General features: G+C 38.0%; 1 protein-coding gene across 5 annotated transcripts in view; it reads left to right on the top strand.

Moving 5' to 3' along the window:
* The window catches only part of LOC122453764 (cytohesin 1 interacting protein), a 75,762-nt gene that overhangs the window by 44,082 nt on the left and 13,893 nt on the right, over window positions 1–17,787 (top strand). For 4 of the 5 annotated variants that reach the window (XM_043487929.1, XM_043487928.1, XM_043487927.1 and 1 more), the window contains 4 exons: window positions 11,770–11,819; window positions 12,063–12,117; window positions 16,030–16,132; window positions 16,347–16,440. In XM_043487929.1, coding sequence (XP_043343864.1) covers window positions 11,770–11,819; window positions 12,063–12,117; window positions 16,030–16,132; window positions 16,347–16,440 — 302 coding nt within the window. Of the gene's footprint in view, window positions 1–3,887; window positions 4,147–11,769; window positions 11,820–12,062; window positions 12,118–16,029; window positions 16,133–16,346; window positions 16,441–17,787 lie in introns of those variants that run through there. The other variant, XM_043487926.1, reaches the window with a different exon arrangement.

Here is a 17,787-nt window from a genome sequence, read left to right as displayed (position 1 = left end):
CTTTATCAGTTCAGTTGTGCAGTCATGTCTGACTCTTTGAGACCCCATGAACTCCAGCACACCAGGCCTCCCTGTCCATCACAAACTCCAGGAGTCCACCCAAACCCATGTGCATTGAGTCGGTGATGCCATCCAACCATCTCATCCTGTCATCCCCTTCTCCTCCTGCCCTCAATCTTTCCCAGCATCAGGGTCTTTTCCAATGAGTCAGCTCTTCGCATCAGGTGGCCAAAGTATTGGAGTTTCAGCTTCAACATCAGTCCTTCGAATGAACACCCAGGACTGATCTCCTTTAGGATGGACTGGTTGGATCTCGTTGCAGTCCAAGGGACTCTCAAGAGTCTTCTCCAACACCACAGTTCAAAAGCATCAATTTTTCGGTGCTCAGCTTTCTTTATAGTCCAACTCTTACATCCATACATGACCGCTGGAAAAACCATAGCCTTGACTAGATGTACCTTTGTTGGCAAAGTAATGTCTCTGCTTTTTAATATGCTATCTAGGTTGGTCATAACTTTCCTTCCAAGGAGTAAGTGTCTTTTAATTTCATGGCTGCAGTCACCATCTGCAGTGATTTTGGAGCCCCCAACAATAAAGTCTGACACTGTTTCCACTGTTTCTCCATCTATTTCCCATGAGGCGATGGGACCAGATGCCATGATCTTAGTTTTCTGAATGTTGAGCCTTAAGCCAACTTTTTCACTCTCCTCTTTCACTTTCATCAAGAGGCTTTTTAGTTCCTCTTCACTTTCTGCCATAAGGGTGGTGTCATCTGCATATCTGAGGTTATTGATATTTCTCCTGGCAATCTTGATTCCAGCTTGTTCTTCCTCCAGCCCAGCGTTTCTCATGATGTACTCTGCATATAAGTTAAACTAGCTTTATAATCTAACTGTAAAATACTAAGTCTTAAAAGAATGATCTGAAAAAAGTGATATGAGAATGAAGGCAGTCACCATGTCTTGCCCTTTGTCAGCAGCACACAGTGTCATTCCAGGACCTTGCTTCAGAGGTGTAAGACCTCCTATCCATTAAACTACCTATGTATCTTATAAAAGTGATATGACATTTCAGAGATGAAGTTAGATAAGAACTTGGAATTCTTTAATTTGTTTTATAGACAATGAGGTACTACTGAATTTTTCTGAGTAGGTAGATAACTTGATCTGGTTTCATTTTATTATGAAATAAAGGCGATGATGAAGGGAAAGATGGTTTCAGGGTATTATAATTAATAAAATGGCAATTAATACAATGGAAATCTTAATGGCAATTTTATAGAATATGAAGTAAATAGTAGAAAATCTTTGTAAATCAAGGTTTGAAGGTTGAAATCACATTTGTATGGAAACATTAGTTTTTCCCTACAGTTATCACAAAGGATACTTTGATCAGGGTAGTTATTAAAATAAAATATTTCTAACTGTGGTGCTGGAGAAGACCCTTGAGAGTCCCTTGGACAGCAAGGAGATCAAACCAGTCAATCTTAAAGGAAATTAATCCTGAATACTCACTGGCAGGATTGATGCTGAAGCTGAAACTCCAATACTTTGTCTGTCTGGTATGAAGAGCCTACTCATTGGAAGAAACCCTGATACTGGGAAAGATTGAGGGCTGGAGGAGAAGGGGGCAACAGAAGATGAGATGGTTGGATGGCATCATCGACTCAGTAGACATGAGTTTTAGCAAACTCAGGGAGGTTGTGAAGGACAGGGAAGCCTGACATGCTGCAGTCCACGGGGTCACAAAGAATTGGACACAACTGAGAGACTGAACAACAAAGTTATTAACATATTTACTAATTAGTGTGACACAGGTCCTGATAATCAGAACAGAGAACTGATCTATTTTGATCAAAATACACCAAGTCATAAACATGTAATTAACAAGGGTGACCATACTGGTATGTACTGGCTGAATGTCAAACTTCCCCTTGACTCTGATTTTACAACCATGGATCTCATAATCTAAAGTATTCTACTTGTTAAACACATTTCATAAATCTAGTAAAAATTTTATTTTCCAATTTCTGAATTTAGTATATTTCTCTAAAATCTATTCTTTCAATAGATTTCTATAATTTATATTAGCTTAAGATTAGTATCACACAACTTAATTGATACAATTTTAACATCTGTTTGTAAAACCTGATTGTTGGTTGGCTTAGTGTCCTTATATCAGACAAACATGTCATTTCTATTTGGTATCTTGAAATATTAAAATATTTACCTAATTTTATAAAATTCCCAGAAGACGGGTGGACTGCTGTCCTCAAGTAATAGTGTTAATTTATTTCATGTACCTTATAGTAACCTGGAGATACTTTAAAACTCAATCTCTCTCTCACATCTCTCTCTGTCTCTCTCTCTCTCTCTCACACACACACACCATAAATGTCTTTATAATTGACCATATTCATTAGTTGCCAAAGTCTCTACAACTCCCTTTTGTATTACACATTTATATTATTTTATCAAACTGAACCTTGGAGGCATATGTGTTTGTCATCCCTGATTTAGATCTTTATAGGGCTTCCCTGGTGCCTCAGATGGTAAAGAATCGCCTGCAATGTGGGAGACTTGGGTTCGATTCCTGGGTTAGGAAGATCCCCTGCAGAAGGGATGGCTACCCACTCCAGTATTCTGACCTGGAAAATCCCCATGGACAGAAGACCCTGGCGGGCTACAGTCCATGGGGAAGCAAAGAGTCGGACACAACTGAGTGACTTTCATTCATTCATTCAGGTCTTTGGAGACATCATTTTGTTCATGTCATTATCCAATTCCAATTGTAATGAGTCATGCTGTGATAGGGTTTTAAAAATTTCTGAGGTGACTCCATCTCTTAAGCACCGTTAACTCTGAAGATTTTACGATTTACATTTGGCAGATTTTGCTTGAGCTGAATTTGCTTTGACTTCCATTTTAAAGACTTTTTGACTCTTTAATATTCTACTGTTGAACTTCCCAATGATTTTGAAAATGACAATTCACTTTTTATACTATCCAAAACTTCTCATTTTGATTTTATTTTGAATCTTCCTTCTATTTATGTCTCCTGCTCCTCCTCTGAAACTAATTTCCTTAAAACCATTTCCCTAACTTCCACCAATAAAAGCATCAGTGAAAGTGAGTAATTCATGTTGTTGCCCTTGGTGCATGTGCATTGGCAGGGACCAACTGGAAATGTTCTTGTGCCTGTTTGGTTTGCCTGTTACTTTCATGCCCTCTCCATTCCTCCCTTGGACCAGTTGCTGATGTTGTAACTAAGTCTAGTCTAAGACATGGCCAACTTTGTGCTCTAAATGTGCTTCCCCTCCCATTGCTCTTTGTAGACATGATGGATAATTTTAGTGAGGATGACGTAGTGGAAGGACAACCAGAGGAATGTTGAATGATCACAGCCCAAGTGGCAGATATAGTGTTTTTTTCATGAACATTAATGAGCCAAGATGTTTGGCGAAAGTACATTACAAAGACTTCGTGAGAGGACATTATGACTGGACCCTGTAGGTCTTGCTTATATTCATGGGGAATCGGTATCCACACATCCTGACCTTTACACTACATTGGCCCATATTAAGTAGGAGAGTGGATGTCAAACTAATGGCAGAATTTGGGGAAATTTTTCTTTTTCCTTTACAAAAAAGGTAGACAGTGTTTTGAACACAACTTGCCATAGAACATGAAAGTGTAAGAGTTCTGGCTGTTTGAAGAGAAAAAAAATATAAATCTATTTATTTGAATGCTAAAAACTAGCCTTCTCTCAGGGGCTTAAAGAAAAAAGCCCTGAGAAATGGGAGTGGACTGCAAGATAGTGTTTGTGTAACAAGTACCTCAAACCACAGAAGTCACATGGGCTCTTTCTGCTTTGCTACTTTTGATTACTTGTCAGAGGGTTATACTTTTAGTTTCCCCCACCCTGCAAGGCCATTCAACCATGTGCTAGCTGGAGTAATCTTTACTCACAATGTCTTTACAAAAGCTCAGGAAACAGAGCAGCAATGGCAATTTCATGGAGTACTATGCTGGTCCAGGGCATAGCTCCTACTCCACACTCACAGGCAATTTTACCATGGATGATGATAACAGAAGGCTTCAAATGCTGGCAGATACTGTGGCTACTTTGCCTCGGGGAAGAAAGCAGGTATGAGGGCTATTTTTACCTTTTACAGTGTTCTTGTTCTCTTGAGAGCAGAGTGATATATTTGTCTGACTGCATGTTAAAAATGTTATTTCAGATCCTTTGAAATTAGTGGCTCAGAGTATGAGTGAAGAAAGAGGCAAGGAGCCCAGAAAACTCACACTCTAGTCATTAAGTCTTAATTTAAGATTTAAGACCATGAGAAAACATTTTTAGGGCAAACCTGAAAGAATATTATTTTCTCACTACAAGAGGTATTCTGATAAAATAAAATCATTAAGCATATCAGCTTGAAGATGGTGTATATTGTAGACACAACCAGTTTGAGAATTATTGCTCCTTTTTCCTATATGTCTCCCATTGGGAAGGAGTCCTTCCCTCCCAGGCTGTCTCCCAGTCTCTAATAGTCATGTCAGTTCATAATCCAGGGAGAAGACATATTTTTTAGTGCAAGTTTTATTGACAACATTTTCTTTAGTTCTGGGCTCTGGCATGTACCTCACACTATTGGGAATTAAGACTTTTATTGAATAAATGAGTGCAAGATCTGCCACTTAGTAGCTATGGAATCTTGAATAAGTCATTTTCTTCTCTAAGATTCAGTTTGCTTTTTTCTGAAATGAAGATAATAATAGAACCATCCTGTGGGGCTCTCCTGCGATGTAAGTGAAGAAATGCGCGGTGTTTAACAGAATGACTGATATGCAGTATGTGCTCAATAACTCAGTAATTATGTTATTATTTTAATTTTGATTGCAAAGTATTTCCCTAGAGAGGAAAACTTATTTGGGAAAATCCATGTCCAACTGGATTTATTGCGAGTTTTTTCAATTTCCAACTTGTAAAAAAGAATTAAACCAAAAAAATCTCTTCAGATTTTGGTTCGTTAGCTTGCTACAATGTCCCACATACACATCTGAATGCAAAAATATTTAGAATTGTTTTAAAGCATGAATTTTTGCCCTTAAATCTTGCATGCACATTGTATGTTCCTCTTAAGCCTTCTAATTTCAGGATTACAGAGTTATAGCATAGTGGAAGAGTCATGATCTTTTTTTAGTGATGCACATAGCTGATTCTTTGGTATTTTTCAAAAGAGATAAGGGAATAATTTGTTCTGGTTTGGATGACTGATCTTTTTCAATTCCAAAGTGCCTTTATGACATTAAGTTTAATAAAAAACATTCCTATCGAGTTATTTTCTGAAAATAAAGCCCCTGTGGGAAGTACCAAAACCTTTATTCACTTTTCAGGTGTATAGCAGTGCAGGGTGTATAAAGATGAGAAGGACAATTTCCTGGCCTTATAGGGTTTACGATTGAGCAGACAGAACAAGTAGGTGTTATACAATATAAAGTAACATACATGCTCGAACCCAAGTACATGTCTTTGAGTACAATCTTCAATGAAGGATGTACTGTATATTGAAGGGTATTCCAGCGCAAAGGAATAATTAAAATGCTGAGGTACAGATCTTGGGGCCCTTAGGGCAGTTTAAGTAATAGTACATAACTGTGTTAGATAGACCTGATAAGTGTCTGTGTGGGAGAGGAGAGGAGACCTCAGAGCTGGCCTGCTTTTCATAAGATTTGGACCTGAGGAAGTAGTAATCTGACCAGCACCCAGGGAACCAACTGAGCATGACTGAATACAAAGTTTTAGGAACCTTACTCTGGAACCTTGCTTGTTGGTAAGTGGCTAGAGACTAGTGGTGAGGGAGCAATTTTTGCAGTAGTTGGAGAAAGAGGAACTGAAGGAATGGAGAAGAGACATAAAGACTTGGCTGTGAAAAGCAGAGGAGAAGAGGGGGCCACTTTGGTTTGAAGCCTGAGTGAAGAAAGCATGAACTGAAATGAAGCAATCAGGGAGTCTATGGGAGAAGATGAGAACAGTTTAGGTATATGAGATACAGTGTGTGTGTGTGTAATCTGTATATCTATTTACACATGCACACACACTTCCACACCAATTATTTTACTAATATGTTCACATCTTTTGTAGGTCTTTTCTTCTCCCTTTCCTCATATTCTTTCCCATGGTAAGACTCCTCCTATTCAAATGGCTTTTTGTTACTGTTGTGAAATTTACTTAAGGAAAATAAAAAGCAAAACAAAACATTTGTATATGATATATTTGATTCTGTACAATTATCATCAATGAGACTTGATGCAAGTTTATTCCAACCGTTCAGAATTTTCCAAATGGGTGTTCATTTGCTTTAACTGGTCTTTAGAGAATAACTATTCATTTGGCACTGACTGAATTGCAGGCAACGAGATCCCTGTGAAGCAATCCCACAAGCAGGTGTTTTCTGCCCACTGTTATTTTCAACCCTTTCAGTGCTGACGTCAACAATTCATACTTCTTGTTATCATTGGCTTTGGTTTCTGCAAAGCTGTATCTGGTTAGCTCGTAGTTTCAGATTAATTTTCAGAATCATTTGGGTGTTTGCACTCAACATTATTTAAAAATAGATTTCTCTGTGTTTGTATTATCTCAGTACCTGTTTTTGTAGGAGGTGACATATGCCCAGTGAGGTCTCCTAGTTTTGAACACAGTTTTAGGGAAAAAAAATCCCTGCAATGGAAAATGCTGTAGGAAGGAGATGGTATGAAGTAATGTTATCTTGATGAATGTTGTGATACTAAAAGAGTAGCCATGGGCCTTACACCCATTTTCCCAAGGGCAGTAGGTCACCCTTGGAAAGTAGTTTTCACTGAATGCTCTAGTGAAAAACTGACAAACAGAGGGGAAGACTGAATATGCATTCGTGGAACCACACACTGTTTTTCTTTGTTTGGTTTTCTTTGGTTATCAAATTATTACTAAATAGACAACTTCTGAAAGGGTGATTTCAGTTATAAGTCAGATATAGAATATTGTGCTGACTTTGTATGTATTTCTGAGATGGATTCTGCCCTTCAGGAGCTTTTATTTTATTTCTGGCCACACACTCATCTGTCACCAAAATTCCTAAGTGTTCTTGATGTTAACAAGATATTTTGATCATTTAATGAATACTTTTAGTAGAAAACTGTTAACTTCATTACAAAAGAATTTGATAAGTAGTCTCTAATCCATATTGTGGTGTGCTTAGCGAATATATCCAAAAATTTTTCTTGAAAGAGATTCATGAGCCCACAATAAGAATTTCTTGAGAAGCTGCAAAGTTGTACAGTATTTACATTCCTTAAGAGCACTTATAGTTAAGAAATTGAGTTCAGCTCCATTATTTTGTTAATCTTAAAATATTTCTGCAGAACTGTGTTATTCTAAGCCGCCTGACTAAAAAAGCGGAAAAAACCTGTATTCATGGAAGAATTGGGAGGGTGAGGTAGGGTACTGGAAAGGGAGCAGAACACACAATTTGTGGACTTTTGAAACAAACAACAAAAACAAAAATATCTCATCTGTGAATAGGTATCTGCCCCTCCCCCCACTCTTGACACTTTCAGGAAATGAGTACACAGTGAGGAGAGGAAGTAGCAGGCTGTTACTTAGCAGCAGAAGTGGCTACAGTGTGAAACTACAAGCTCCTCTGCAGGGCTGACTATCTGGCTCTGCTACAGATTTTTCCTATTTTCTGCAAACTGACAGTTGAAATATTTGGTCTTGTTTCCCACTAAAGAAGGACATTGTGAATCATCTCATAGCAACAAAAATTATGTTGCATTTTTTTGGTAAGCTTTTAAATCACCTGACTAAAAACACAAGAGTTGGGATCCTCAGCCGAAACCCCAGGCATCTTTATATTAGAAGCTGAAAAAAAGTTAAAAGCATTAGTTGCTCAGTCGTTTCCGACTATTTGTGACCCCATGGACTGTAGTCCATCAGGCTCTTCTGTCCATGGAATTCTCCAGGCAAGAATACTGGAGTGGGTAGCCATTCCCTTCTCCAGAGGATCTTCCCAACCCAGGGATCAGAGGCTAGCAAGGGGTTAAGGAGTTTTGTCTTCTCAGGAGACATAATTGAATGTGTAGTTTGCAGCCCTGCCAAATTGCTAAACCTAGATTTCTCATATTAGATAATGTGTAATAAAAGACAGCTGTTGCCAGCATATGCTGTTTGTTGCATACCAGTTCCTCATTAAAGAGTTTTGGTGTCATCCCTCCAGCCCTGAGAAAAGACTCGGGTTGGGAGGGCGGTCTAGGGAGCAGAGACTCCACTGGTCAGATTCTAGAAGAAGGCTGCTCACTTCAGGGAAAGGCTGCAGACAAAACTTGTTCTAAAGTGTAAGATCTTTGATAAGACCTCAGACATACTTCTTTTCACGTAGACAGATAGTTTGGTCGAACCCTAAGAACATTCCTTTGGTTGAACCCTAAGAACATTCCACATCGCCTGAGTCTGAGAGTTCAGATAAAAAACAAGTAGGTACTGTGTCTAGATGTGGCATGTGTCAGAGAATTTGATGGTGCCTCATTTATTTAAATTTTTTTTTTTTAACTTAAATGTTAGGTGCCTATGACAGGCTCATTGCTGATCCAGAGTGGAAATTAATTTATAATTTGATTTAGTCTGATTTTTTTCTTTTTCTCACTGAACCCGAGTCAGTCCACAAGAACTGAGTTTCTTCTCTGCATCTCATGTTGTGCTAGGTAGAAAATTCCATTTTAATCTAGTCAATTAGCTAGAGTAGAACTGTTAGCCCAAGAGAGGTGGGGAAATTTCCTTTTCTGCAGACAACTTGGATTTGTCTTGTGGACTTAATTTTGTATTTGAATCTATCTAGAATGATTTTTTTTTTAATTTAGAAGGCAGGTTAATGGAGGATGAGATGAAATCTTGAGATTCTCATCAATGCTATGATTATTTGCTTAGCAAATGTGTATTTAAAATTGATGAGGAAAAAGTCTCAAAACTTTAAGAATTCATTAATTCCTGCTAAATGAATGAAAATGAACTATTCATTCATTTAGCAGTTGTGTATTTAATGTTAGGTGTCTATGATAGGCTCATTGCTGATCCAGAGTGGAAACTAATTCATAATTTGATTTAGTCTGATTTTTTTGTTTCACTGATGACCCATGTCAGTCCACAAGAGCTGAGTATCTGCTCTGCATCTCATATTGTTCTAGGCAGATATTTCCATTTTAATCAGGTCAATTAGCTAGAGTTTGACTGACTTTGTTTTCTATTAGTCCTTTTGCTATGGTTCTTGCTGTTTTAGAAGTCAGTTTTTTTTTTTTAATCCTTGTTTGTTTTCTTTCATTAAAATTTTATTTTATATTTTTAAAAGTCTACCCTTGAGCTTTTCCTATGAATATTTAATTTAATGGACAGATTTGAAGACTCATATAAATCTTTGCATCTCCCACTACCACTTACTTGCTTGTATTGTTATCTAGTAGTTTACTTTTGTTTTTCTGTTTAGCTGTTTATATGGTTCCATTCTATTCCAAACCCTGTGCTAGGTGTTGGGGTAGAAATAAAATGAATACATCCTTCAAGAGGTCCAAAGGCTACAAGTAATTATGAACAGAAGTGAGGTGTTTAATCCCATCTGCCTTCATATAAGTACACATATATGCTTCCACATATATAAATATATGCATAATCTGATGAGTATTGATAGCAAGAGTAATATTTTTAAATATAAAGACTAGTTATGATTTACAGATAGCATGATATGACCTACCTAAGTAGTTTACATCCAAAATAAGGATAAAAGCCAAGCAAATGGAAATAATGAAAATAAAAAAATATGAGTATAGTATAGTTGAGAGGTTGAGAATGTTTGGGCATATCAAGTTTATTGCTCTCTTCCACAAGAAGGCAACCCACTGCATAGCTGAATGGTCCCCACTCTTGTTAACGGCACTTATCAGGACAAAATCAGGCTGAACAAACCACACAAACTGTAATAGGCCTTCCGCAGTTAGTCCTTATAAATTAAAAATAGATTGTTGTTCACTCGCTAAGTCGTGTCTGATTCTTTGTGACCCCATGGATGGCACCATGCCCGGCTTCCCTGTCCTTCACTGTCTCCTGGAGTTTGCTCTGATTCATGTCCATTGAGTCAGTGTTGCTATCTAACCGTGTCATCCTCTGCTCCCCTCTTCTCCTTTTGCCTTCAATCTTTCCCACCATTAGGGTTTTCTTTTAAGCAAATATAGAGAAATGTGGTGTTTTTTTTTTTTTCGGTTCTGAGCCTTCTCTTGTTGTAGTCTTCAAGAGGATATAAATGATTTGCAGTCCAGAGCTAATAAAAGAGGAAAGTATAATAAGTTTATTATTATTGTAGGAAGACATCAGTTTTTCATTGGGTTAACAATACTGACCAGTGGCCAAATTCTGAACTCTGAACCATTCAAGAAAATTTGTGAGAATGCTGGCATTTTGTACTTGGTAATTCAAATTCCTTACAGTGATGTAGCTTCTCTAACAAATGCCTTAATGAAGATTTCATTTGTGCATTAATTTCTTCTGCATACTTTTCTCCTTTTGGCTGTTATCTTCTATTTTACTTTTACTTGTTTGGACTCCTGCATTACCTCCTGATATTTTCTGTAGTCATTGATATATAAGAAGCATAATAGGCTGCCACTTAAATAAACACCTTGGACTAACCAGTAGCATGAACTTCTGTTTTGGAACATTGGACCAACACTTGAGAAAGAGCTGATTAACATTTGTTAATGCCTAAGCAAAGAACCAACACAAAACACACAAAACTCACTATAATTACCTTAAAAAAAGAGATGACACCTTTTAGCAACTTTTCCTTTATTTATAATGATAGACTGTATCCTGGAAGCTTATCTCTAAATGATCTCTTCCCAAAACAGGCAGAGAAGTAAAGTGAAAGTGTTAGTTGCTCAGTCCTGTCTGACTCTTTGCAACCCCGTGGACTATAGCCTGCCAGGCTCATCTCCAGCGAAGAATACCAGAGTGGGTTGTCATTCTCATCTCCAGGGGATCTTCCCGACCCAGGGATCAAACCCCGGTCTCCCACATTGCAGGCAGATTCTTTACCGTCTGAGCTACCAGGGAAGCAAAAGGTTATGTCATTTACAACATTTATACCATTCTGAAGTTCCTTTCTTTTCTTGGCTGAAATCTCACTGTACTCTTTTAAAATCATTGCAAAAATAAATCATAAAAATAATTGAGGTTTTGAGTCCCTCATTTTATCCAAATTATGCTTCTAGGTATTAGATGATTTTATCCTTCTAAAAACAGTAACATATTGAACTATTACAATAAACAGTCATTTCAACAGTATCTCCCCAAACTATAAACTATTTGGGTTTTATATGCCATTCTATGGGTGTTATTTTTTCTTTGGATTTCAGTGTGATTATAAACTGTTGTGGTTAAACTTTCAGAGGCTATTTCAGGTACAGATTAGATATGAAGTTCTTTTTGGAAGCTTTGGAATTTTGCCACATTACATTAACTCTTTTGCCATAAGGTGTTATTATCGAAGCCTCTTTTAATCTTTCAAATGTAATACCTGAATGGTTCCTTTCCCAGCTCTCCTTTGCTATCACTGGAGAATGGAAATCACTGCCTTTCTGTAACAATTTCCCAGGAGTGGGGCCAAAGAAGAGTCCTTTGTGATTTAGAACATTTTACAGATGTGTCTTAAGGATCTTTCAATAACTGTGTACTTGTATTTTTCAGCTTGCTCTGACAAGATCGAGTTCTGTGGGTGACTTTTCCTGGTCTCAAAGGTAAAGAATTTCATCTGTTTTTTGGTGTCTCACGAAGATGTTTAGAAACACAGCTTTCCAGGCTGTTGATATCTCTCTCTTTCTCTCTCTCTCACACACACACACACACACACACACAGGGACAGTCATATATACTACAATTTATACAAACATCAGCTATTTTTTATTGACAGTTATTTTTAATGATAGATATGTGCCAAATGTGATACTTTGATCTTCATTCCTTTTTTTTTTTTTTAACAGAAAGCTTGTTACTGTGGAAAAACAAGATAATGGAACATTTGGATTTGAAATTCAGGTGGGCAGTTTTCAAATTTTCCAGACTTTTAATTAAGAAAGTGGCACCGGCAATGTCATGGTATTTACAAAGAAAGAATGAAGTCGGGCTTAGGGATTGATAGAGGCTGTGACTTGTGCTCTATGTGTGGCTGTTTTTGGTAGTTTTTCAGTGTGTAGGGTACCATCAAGGAAAGAAAACATTCAAGCAGATAAAATAATCACCCTGAGATTTACTCAACTTCTTGTTTCTCTTTGCTTTATTCTTCTTGTCGGTCTGAGACTGATCAGAAACTCTTGCTATCAGTCAGCTCATAAATAAGAGAATGACATGCTCTTTATAGGTGAATCTTATATATTTGCATTAGTGATGGGTTTTGCATAATAATTTCTTATACTGTGCATCAGATTTTGTCTACACTTCAGTATTCAGAGATACTTGAAAGAAATGCATTTGTGTATATGGACTGGATCTATTCATTTATAGTTACTATTACATTTGAAAATACTAAAGCTTTCATATTGGACTTTATGAGAAGTTTGTACTCTTCCTTAGTGATAACATTTTATAACTATTATTTGAAAATACTTAAGAATATTTGGCTCTATGCGTGTATTGCCTCATGCTGTTGGAAATTTTAAGTCTTTATGGATTTCTATTTAATAGCCTAAGAATTTAATTTCTTATTTGCTGTCTGCTTCTTCATGGCTATATTTGTAAATATAATGCATTAGGTCAAACAAAGGCTTGTCTAATTAACCACAACAGAAGTAGTTTAAGTATTACTGTGTTCTTTTTCCATTACACTTTGCATTTCTTTTAGTAGCATTCTGCATAATCATATCCTCATGCCAAACATCAGTTTTTATATCTTAACTTTGGTGCTGGCTTCAGAAAACTTTGGTGACTAATTATCAGGGCAACAATTGGAAACTCAGTGTGTTTTAAGATTAGGAACAGGAAGCTGCTCTATAAGACACATTTTAAGAATAAACAAAACGGAACCTTAGCTGCAATGAGCAGGGAGAAGGCTCTCAGAGAAAAGAAGAGACCTTTTCCTTTCTGAATTCTACTTTTGAATTTGGTGAAATCTCTAGTTCTTTCACTGGGCTTCAGAAACATAGTACTCTCTCTTATTCTTCATTGTCATGGAACACTCCCTATTCTGTATTGTAGAGACACTGTGCTTTTTGTGACCACTTCTTTTCAAATGAGAATTATGCCCAAGGATGTGCAGTGATTGCTACTGAAAACAGGAACAGACTGCTCATTTATCCTTACTTAATGTGACCAAGGAGACTCTCTTCTCATCTTTCTATAGACATATCACTGCTTCCGCCACATTTCTCCTTCATACCATAAACACTACATGGAGCAAGAATCAAAACTGTCATTAGTAGACAGCAGGTTATAGTGGCCTGAACCTTTGTGGATTCACATGAATGATGGCTTCACCTCTGGACTGTAGCATGTTATTTTAGTGATGCAAGTGTCCATTCCTCTGCAAATTCCCTATGGGTGTATGCTTTCCATTACTAGCTCTATGCATTACCTATTACCTAGTACTCACAAGGTTTATAGTGATTGTCAAATAGGGGGCATGCCCTGAGAACATTTTAAAGGCCAAGTAGAACCTCACATACCCTTATTGTGCCTCCAGGACATGTATTTGGGTCCTGGTCAGTGGGGCACAGGGCATGCTGGGAGAGAATAAGTCCAAGTCCTCTGGTTTCCATGGATGTTAGCGTTCTGCTGATATGGAGAGACCAGAACACAAACCTTAGATTCATTTACAACTGAATTTGTGTTCTTTCAGTGCTACTTTAGTAGGCTCTTAGGCATTTCAAATGAGATAACATATGTGAAGTACTTAGTACTTAGTAATGTGCCTGGTTCCAATAGAAGGTCAGCAAATGACAAGGTAGAATCAAGGCTATTGGGCATGAGAAAGTAGTGTAATTTTGTGTCTCTAGGAAATGACTGAACAAAAGAAAAATATCCAACTGATTAGTTCTTTCTAAAGTTTTGGGACCTCTGCCTATCTCTAACCACAAATTTTACACCTGTGGCAAACATATACGCAAGTGCATGCTACATCAATTAAAGTTTCCCCTTCACTGTACTTACTTTGCTTCCTGGACATGGAGCGTAAATTCTCACTGCTAATGAGAATCATTATAACAGTGGTTTCCCAAAGGAAATTCTCTTATAGCTTTGGTCCATGTGTTGCGTGAACCAGACCATGCTTCATTTCTGGAAGGGCCTAGGCGGTGGCAAAAAATTCCCTGGCCAAAAAAAAACTCTATTAAAGGAATCTCTGATATTGATGGAAAGTAAATTCAGTTCAGTTCAGTTCAGTTCAGTCGCCCAGTCATGTCCGACTCTTTGCGACTCCATAGACTGCAGCATGTCAGGCTTCCCTGTCCATCACCAACTCCTGGAGCTTGCTCAAACTCATGTCCATTGAGTCAGTGACACCATCCAACCATCTCATCCTCTGTTGTCCCCTTCTCCTCCTGCCTTCAATCTTTCCTAGCATCAGGGTCTTGAGAGTAGATTACATGATCTCTAAAAGTCTCATCTGCCTTTAAGATATGGGGATTCTAAATGCCTTTCAGAGTGAATAGAAATCCCTTCAAGGTTAACAAAGTCAAGTTTCTAGAAGTTTCTTGCATTGATTGACTTCTGGTTCTGCTGGTTCTGGAAATTGTATGTCTAAAATATAAAGGAATGGACATCAGACATTAGTTTTTCCACAAGGACGCAGTACTGGAATGTGGTTTAATTTTAGGAAACAGATATTAGGAAGACCTACTCAACTCAGAATGCTGATTTTGACTCTAAATGGAACTAGGCCTCATAACTTAAATATGTGAAAAAGAAGAATATAGATCACTGGGGCACTCTATTCATCAAACACTGATGCTGTGTTCTTGGTACAAATCGAAAGGAAAAACAAAACCAAGTTGCTTTTGCCAAATTGAGGCAAGAGGTGAAGCATAACTTTTTCTCTTTTAGTCGAGTGGCTAATGAATTGGTGAGTATTCAGGGCAGGTGTACCAACGAGCATTCAGGAATGAAGATAATTGAGTCAATTATAATGCTTTCGAATTAATGAAGGGCAGATTGTCATTATTTGCAGAACTCTGATTTAATATAATTACTGTTGGCATATCTCCCTTGCTGGATGTGTAATGTTTCATACGCTCCTGTAATGAGTACTTTAGCTTGGGAGAACCACATAGAGATTTTTCTCTCTGCTCTTGGCTACTGTTGTTTTATCCTACTGGGGAAAGAGAAACTGAATTTTTCTTGTTAAATATACAATAGCATCAAGTGGTCTCTTAGGCATGAAAGTCTTAAATCTTAAACCAGTCTTACACTACTTGCTTTCTTAAGCCAGATGTGTTTTCTTTTAACATTTGTTTATTTATTGTTTGGTTGTGCTGGTTCTTTGTTGCTGAGTTGCTTTTCTCTAGTTGTAGTGAGTGGGGACTACTCTCTAGTCGCAGTGAGGGGGCTTCTCATTGCAGTGGCCTCTCTTTTAACAAAGCACAGGCTCTAGAGCGTGTGGGCTTCAGTAGTTGTGACTCACAGGCTCAGTAGTTGTGGCACATGGGCTTAGTTGCCCCCTGGCATGCAGCGTAATACTGGACCAGGGATCCAACATTGTGTCTCCTGCATTGGCAGGCAGGTTCTTTACCACTGAGCCACCAGGGAAGCCCTAGATGTGTTTTTTTTTTTAATGAATGGGGTCAGCTACAGAATGTGTGGAAGTGTCAGATTGGTCCTTAGATTCAGTTTATACTCAGAAAAGCTTCCCAAATTGTTATTTGTACTTATGTTATGTAAGGTAACTGATACTGCTTAATTTTTTTGACAAATAGATTTTGAGTTTTTTAATAGTAATTATGTATCTTTCTCATTTTACAGACTTACAGGCTCTCAAACCAGAACACCTGCTCCACAGATATATGCACCCTGATCTGCAAAATCCAGGAGGACAGCCCCGCACACTGCGCTGGCCTGCAAGCTGGTAAGTCAGAACTATGCTCATGCTTGGGATTATTTAAATAGCAAGAAATTTTATTTTTTTTGCTGGTGAAGGTCAGGATGTGATTGTTGCTTTGAATTTCCTCAGCTCCTTTATGTTGCCAAGGTTTGGGGCTTGTGTGTTTTGTTTCATTTGTGGGTCAGGAAAGATTATTTAACCAACCATTTTAACACTTGTTTTTCTTGGCATCTCCCAGGTGATGTCCTTGCAAACATCAATGGTGTGAGCACAGAAGGCTTTACCCACAAACAAGTTGTTGACCTGATCAGATCGTCAGGAAACCTGTTAACGTAACTATCTGGCGGCTTCCTGTGGGGCTTAAAAAGTTGTTACGGTCTCTCATAATGCCAGTCGAGTGAATGAATAGGCTTTTTGTTCAGGATCACAAGAAGGGGGGCAGTGCGCCATAGCTTGGGGACTGGGTACAGACGTTTCTATCAGTTCCTTTTGTTTCTCAAGGTTTCCTCAAACTTGAACATGTTGTCAACATCTGAAGTCAGAGGGCATCAGGAGCCCAAACGTCTGCGTGGGAAGGATAACATTTAAAAAATTTATTTTTGATTCAAATTCAATTAAACTGGCCCACATTCTCTTTAGACAGAGAGGAATGGATCCAGTTTCCGTGGTTGACATAATCCTGTGGTTAGAGCAAATGAAAGTTCAGAAGGGCCGAGCTTTTTCTTCTTGTAACACCAGCCAGTTGTTTTTCTCTCCTGGTGTTCTGTCTGAAAGAAGAGTCTGCTCAGCCCTCCTGCCCTGCAACACATACACTGACTCTGCTACTATTCCCGATTTACTAATGGGATGTGCGTTTCCCCAATAGAGATTCAACTGATGTTTCCACCCTTAGACCCTAATAAGACAAAGATGGAATTCACCCATTCATTAAAATAATATTTATTGAGCAAATACTGTATTTCCAGCTCTGTGACAGGCTCAGGGAGACAAAGACTCTTCTATTGCTTTATTTATTAAGGAAAGAGATAGGTAAGAAAAGCCCACAAAAATAAGTAACTTTGATATTTAAATTATGATAACTATTATGGAGAAAGTAGAAAAAGGGATGGGATAAAACACTGAGGGAGAGGGCTGCATTTTTCGTTTAAGTGTTAAAAGTGGTCCTTTCTGAGAAGGTGAATTTTGAGCTGAGAGCGAAATGATGAAAAGGGATGGTTCGATGAACTCCTGGTAAGAACATATCAGGTGAAAAAGAGAGGTTTGAGTTATCAAAGTAGGCTTGGCATGTTCAAGGGATAGAGAGATAGCCAGTATAATTAATTGGTGGCTGGTGAATTAAGAAGAATAGAGTAAGAAATGAAGACAGAGCATTCTCCAGGACACAAAGCATGGGTCTCACCAGTCAGGTTTAATAGTTTAGAATTTATTCTGATTATCTTTTATTCTTTATAGTCATCTCGTGAAGTTGATTTTATTCCTATTTATAAACAAAGTGACTCAGGCTGAAATGAGGTTTAGTTAAAACCAACCACCTAGTAAGTGCCCGCACTGGGATCTGACCATCTGCTCTGGATGACAGGATCCTTTCTCGAGCTATCCCACAGCTGTTCCTTGCAAGCTGCCAATAAAAAAATTCCCTGGACACTCTTTTGTGATTCTAGTCTAAAACTTCAAAGGAT

This window comes from Cervus canadensis, chromosome 15 (genome assembly GCF_019320065.1).
Source record: "Cervus canadensis isolate Bull #8, Minnesota chromosome 15, ASM1932006v1, whole genome shotgun sequence".
NCBI lineage: Eukaryota > Metazoa > Chordata > Mammalia > Artiodactyla > Cervidae > Cervus > Cervus canadensis.
The sequence above is the reverse complement of the archived record's forward strand: the minus strand, read 5'-3'. Positions and strand labels throughout refer to the sequence as shown.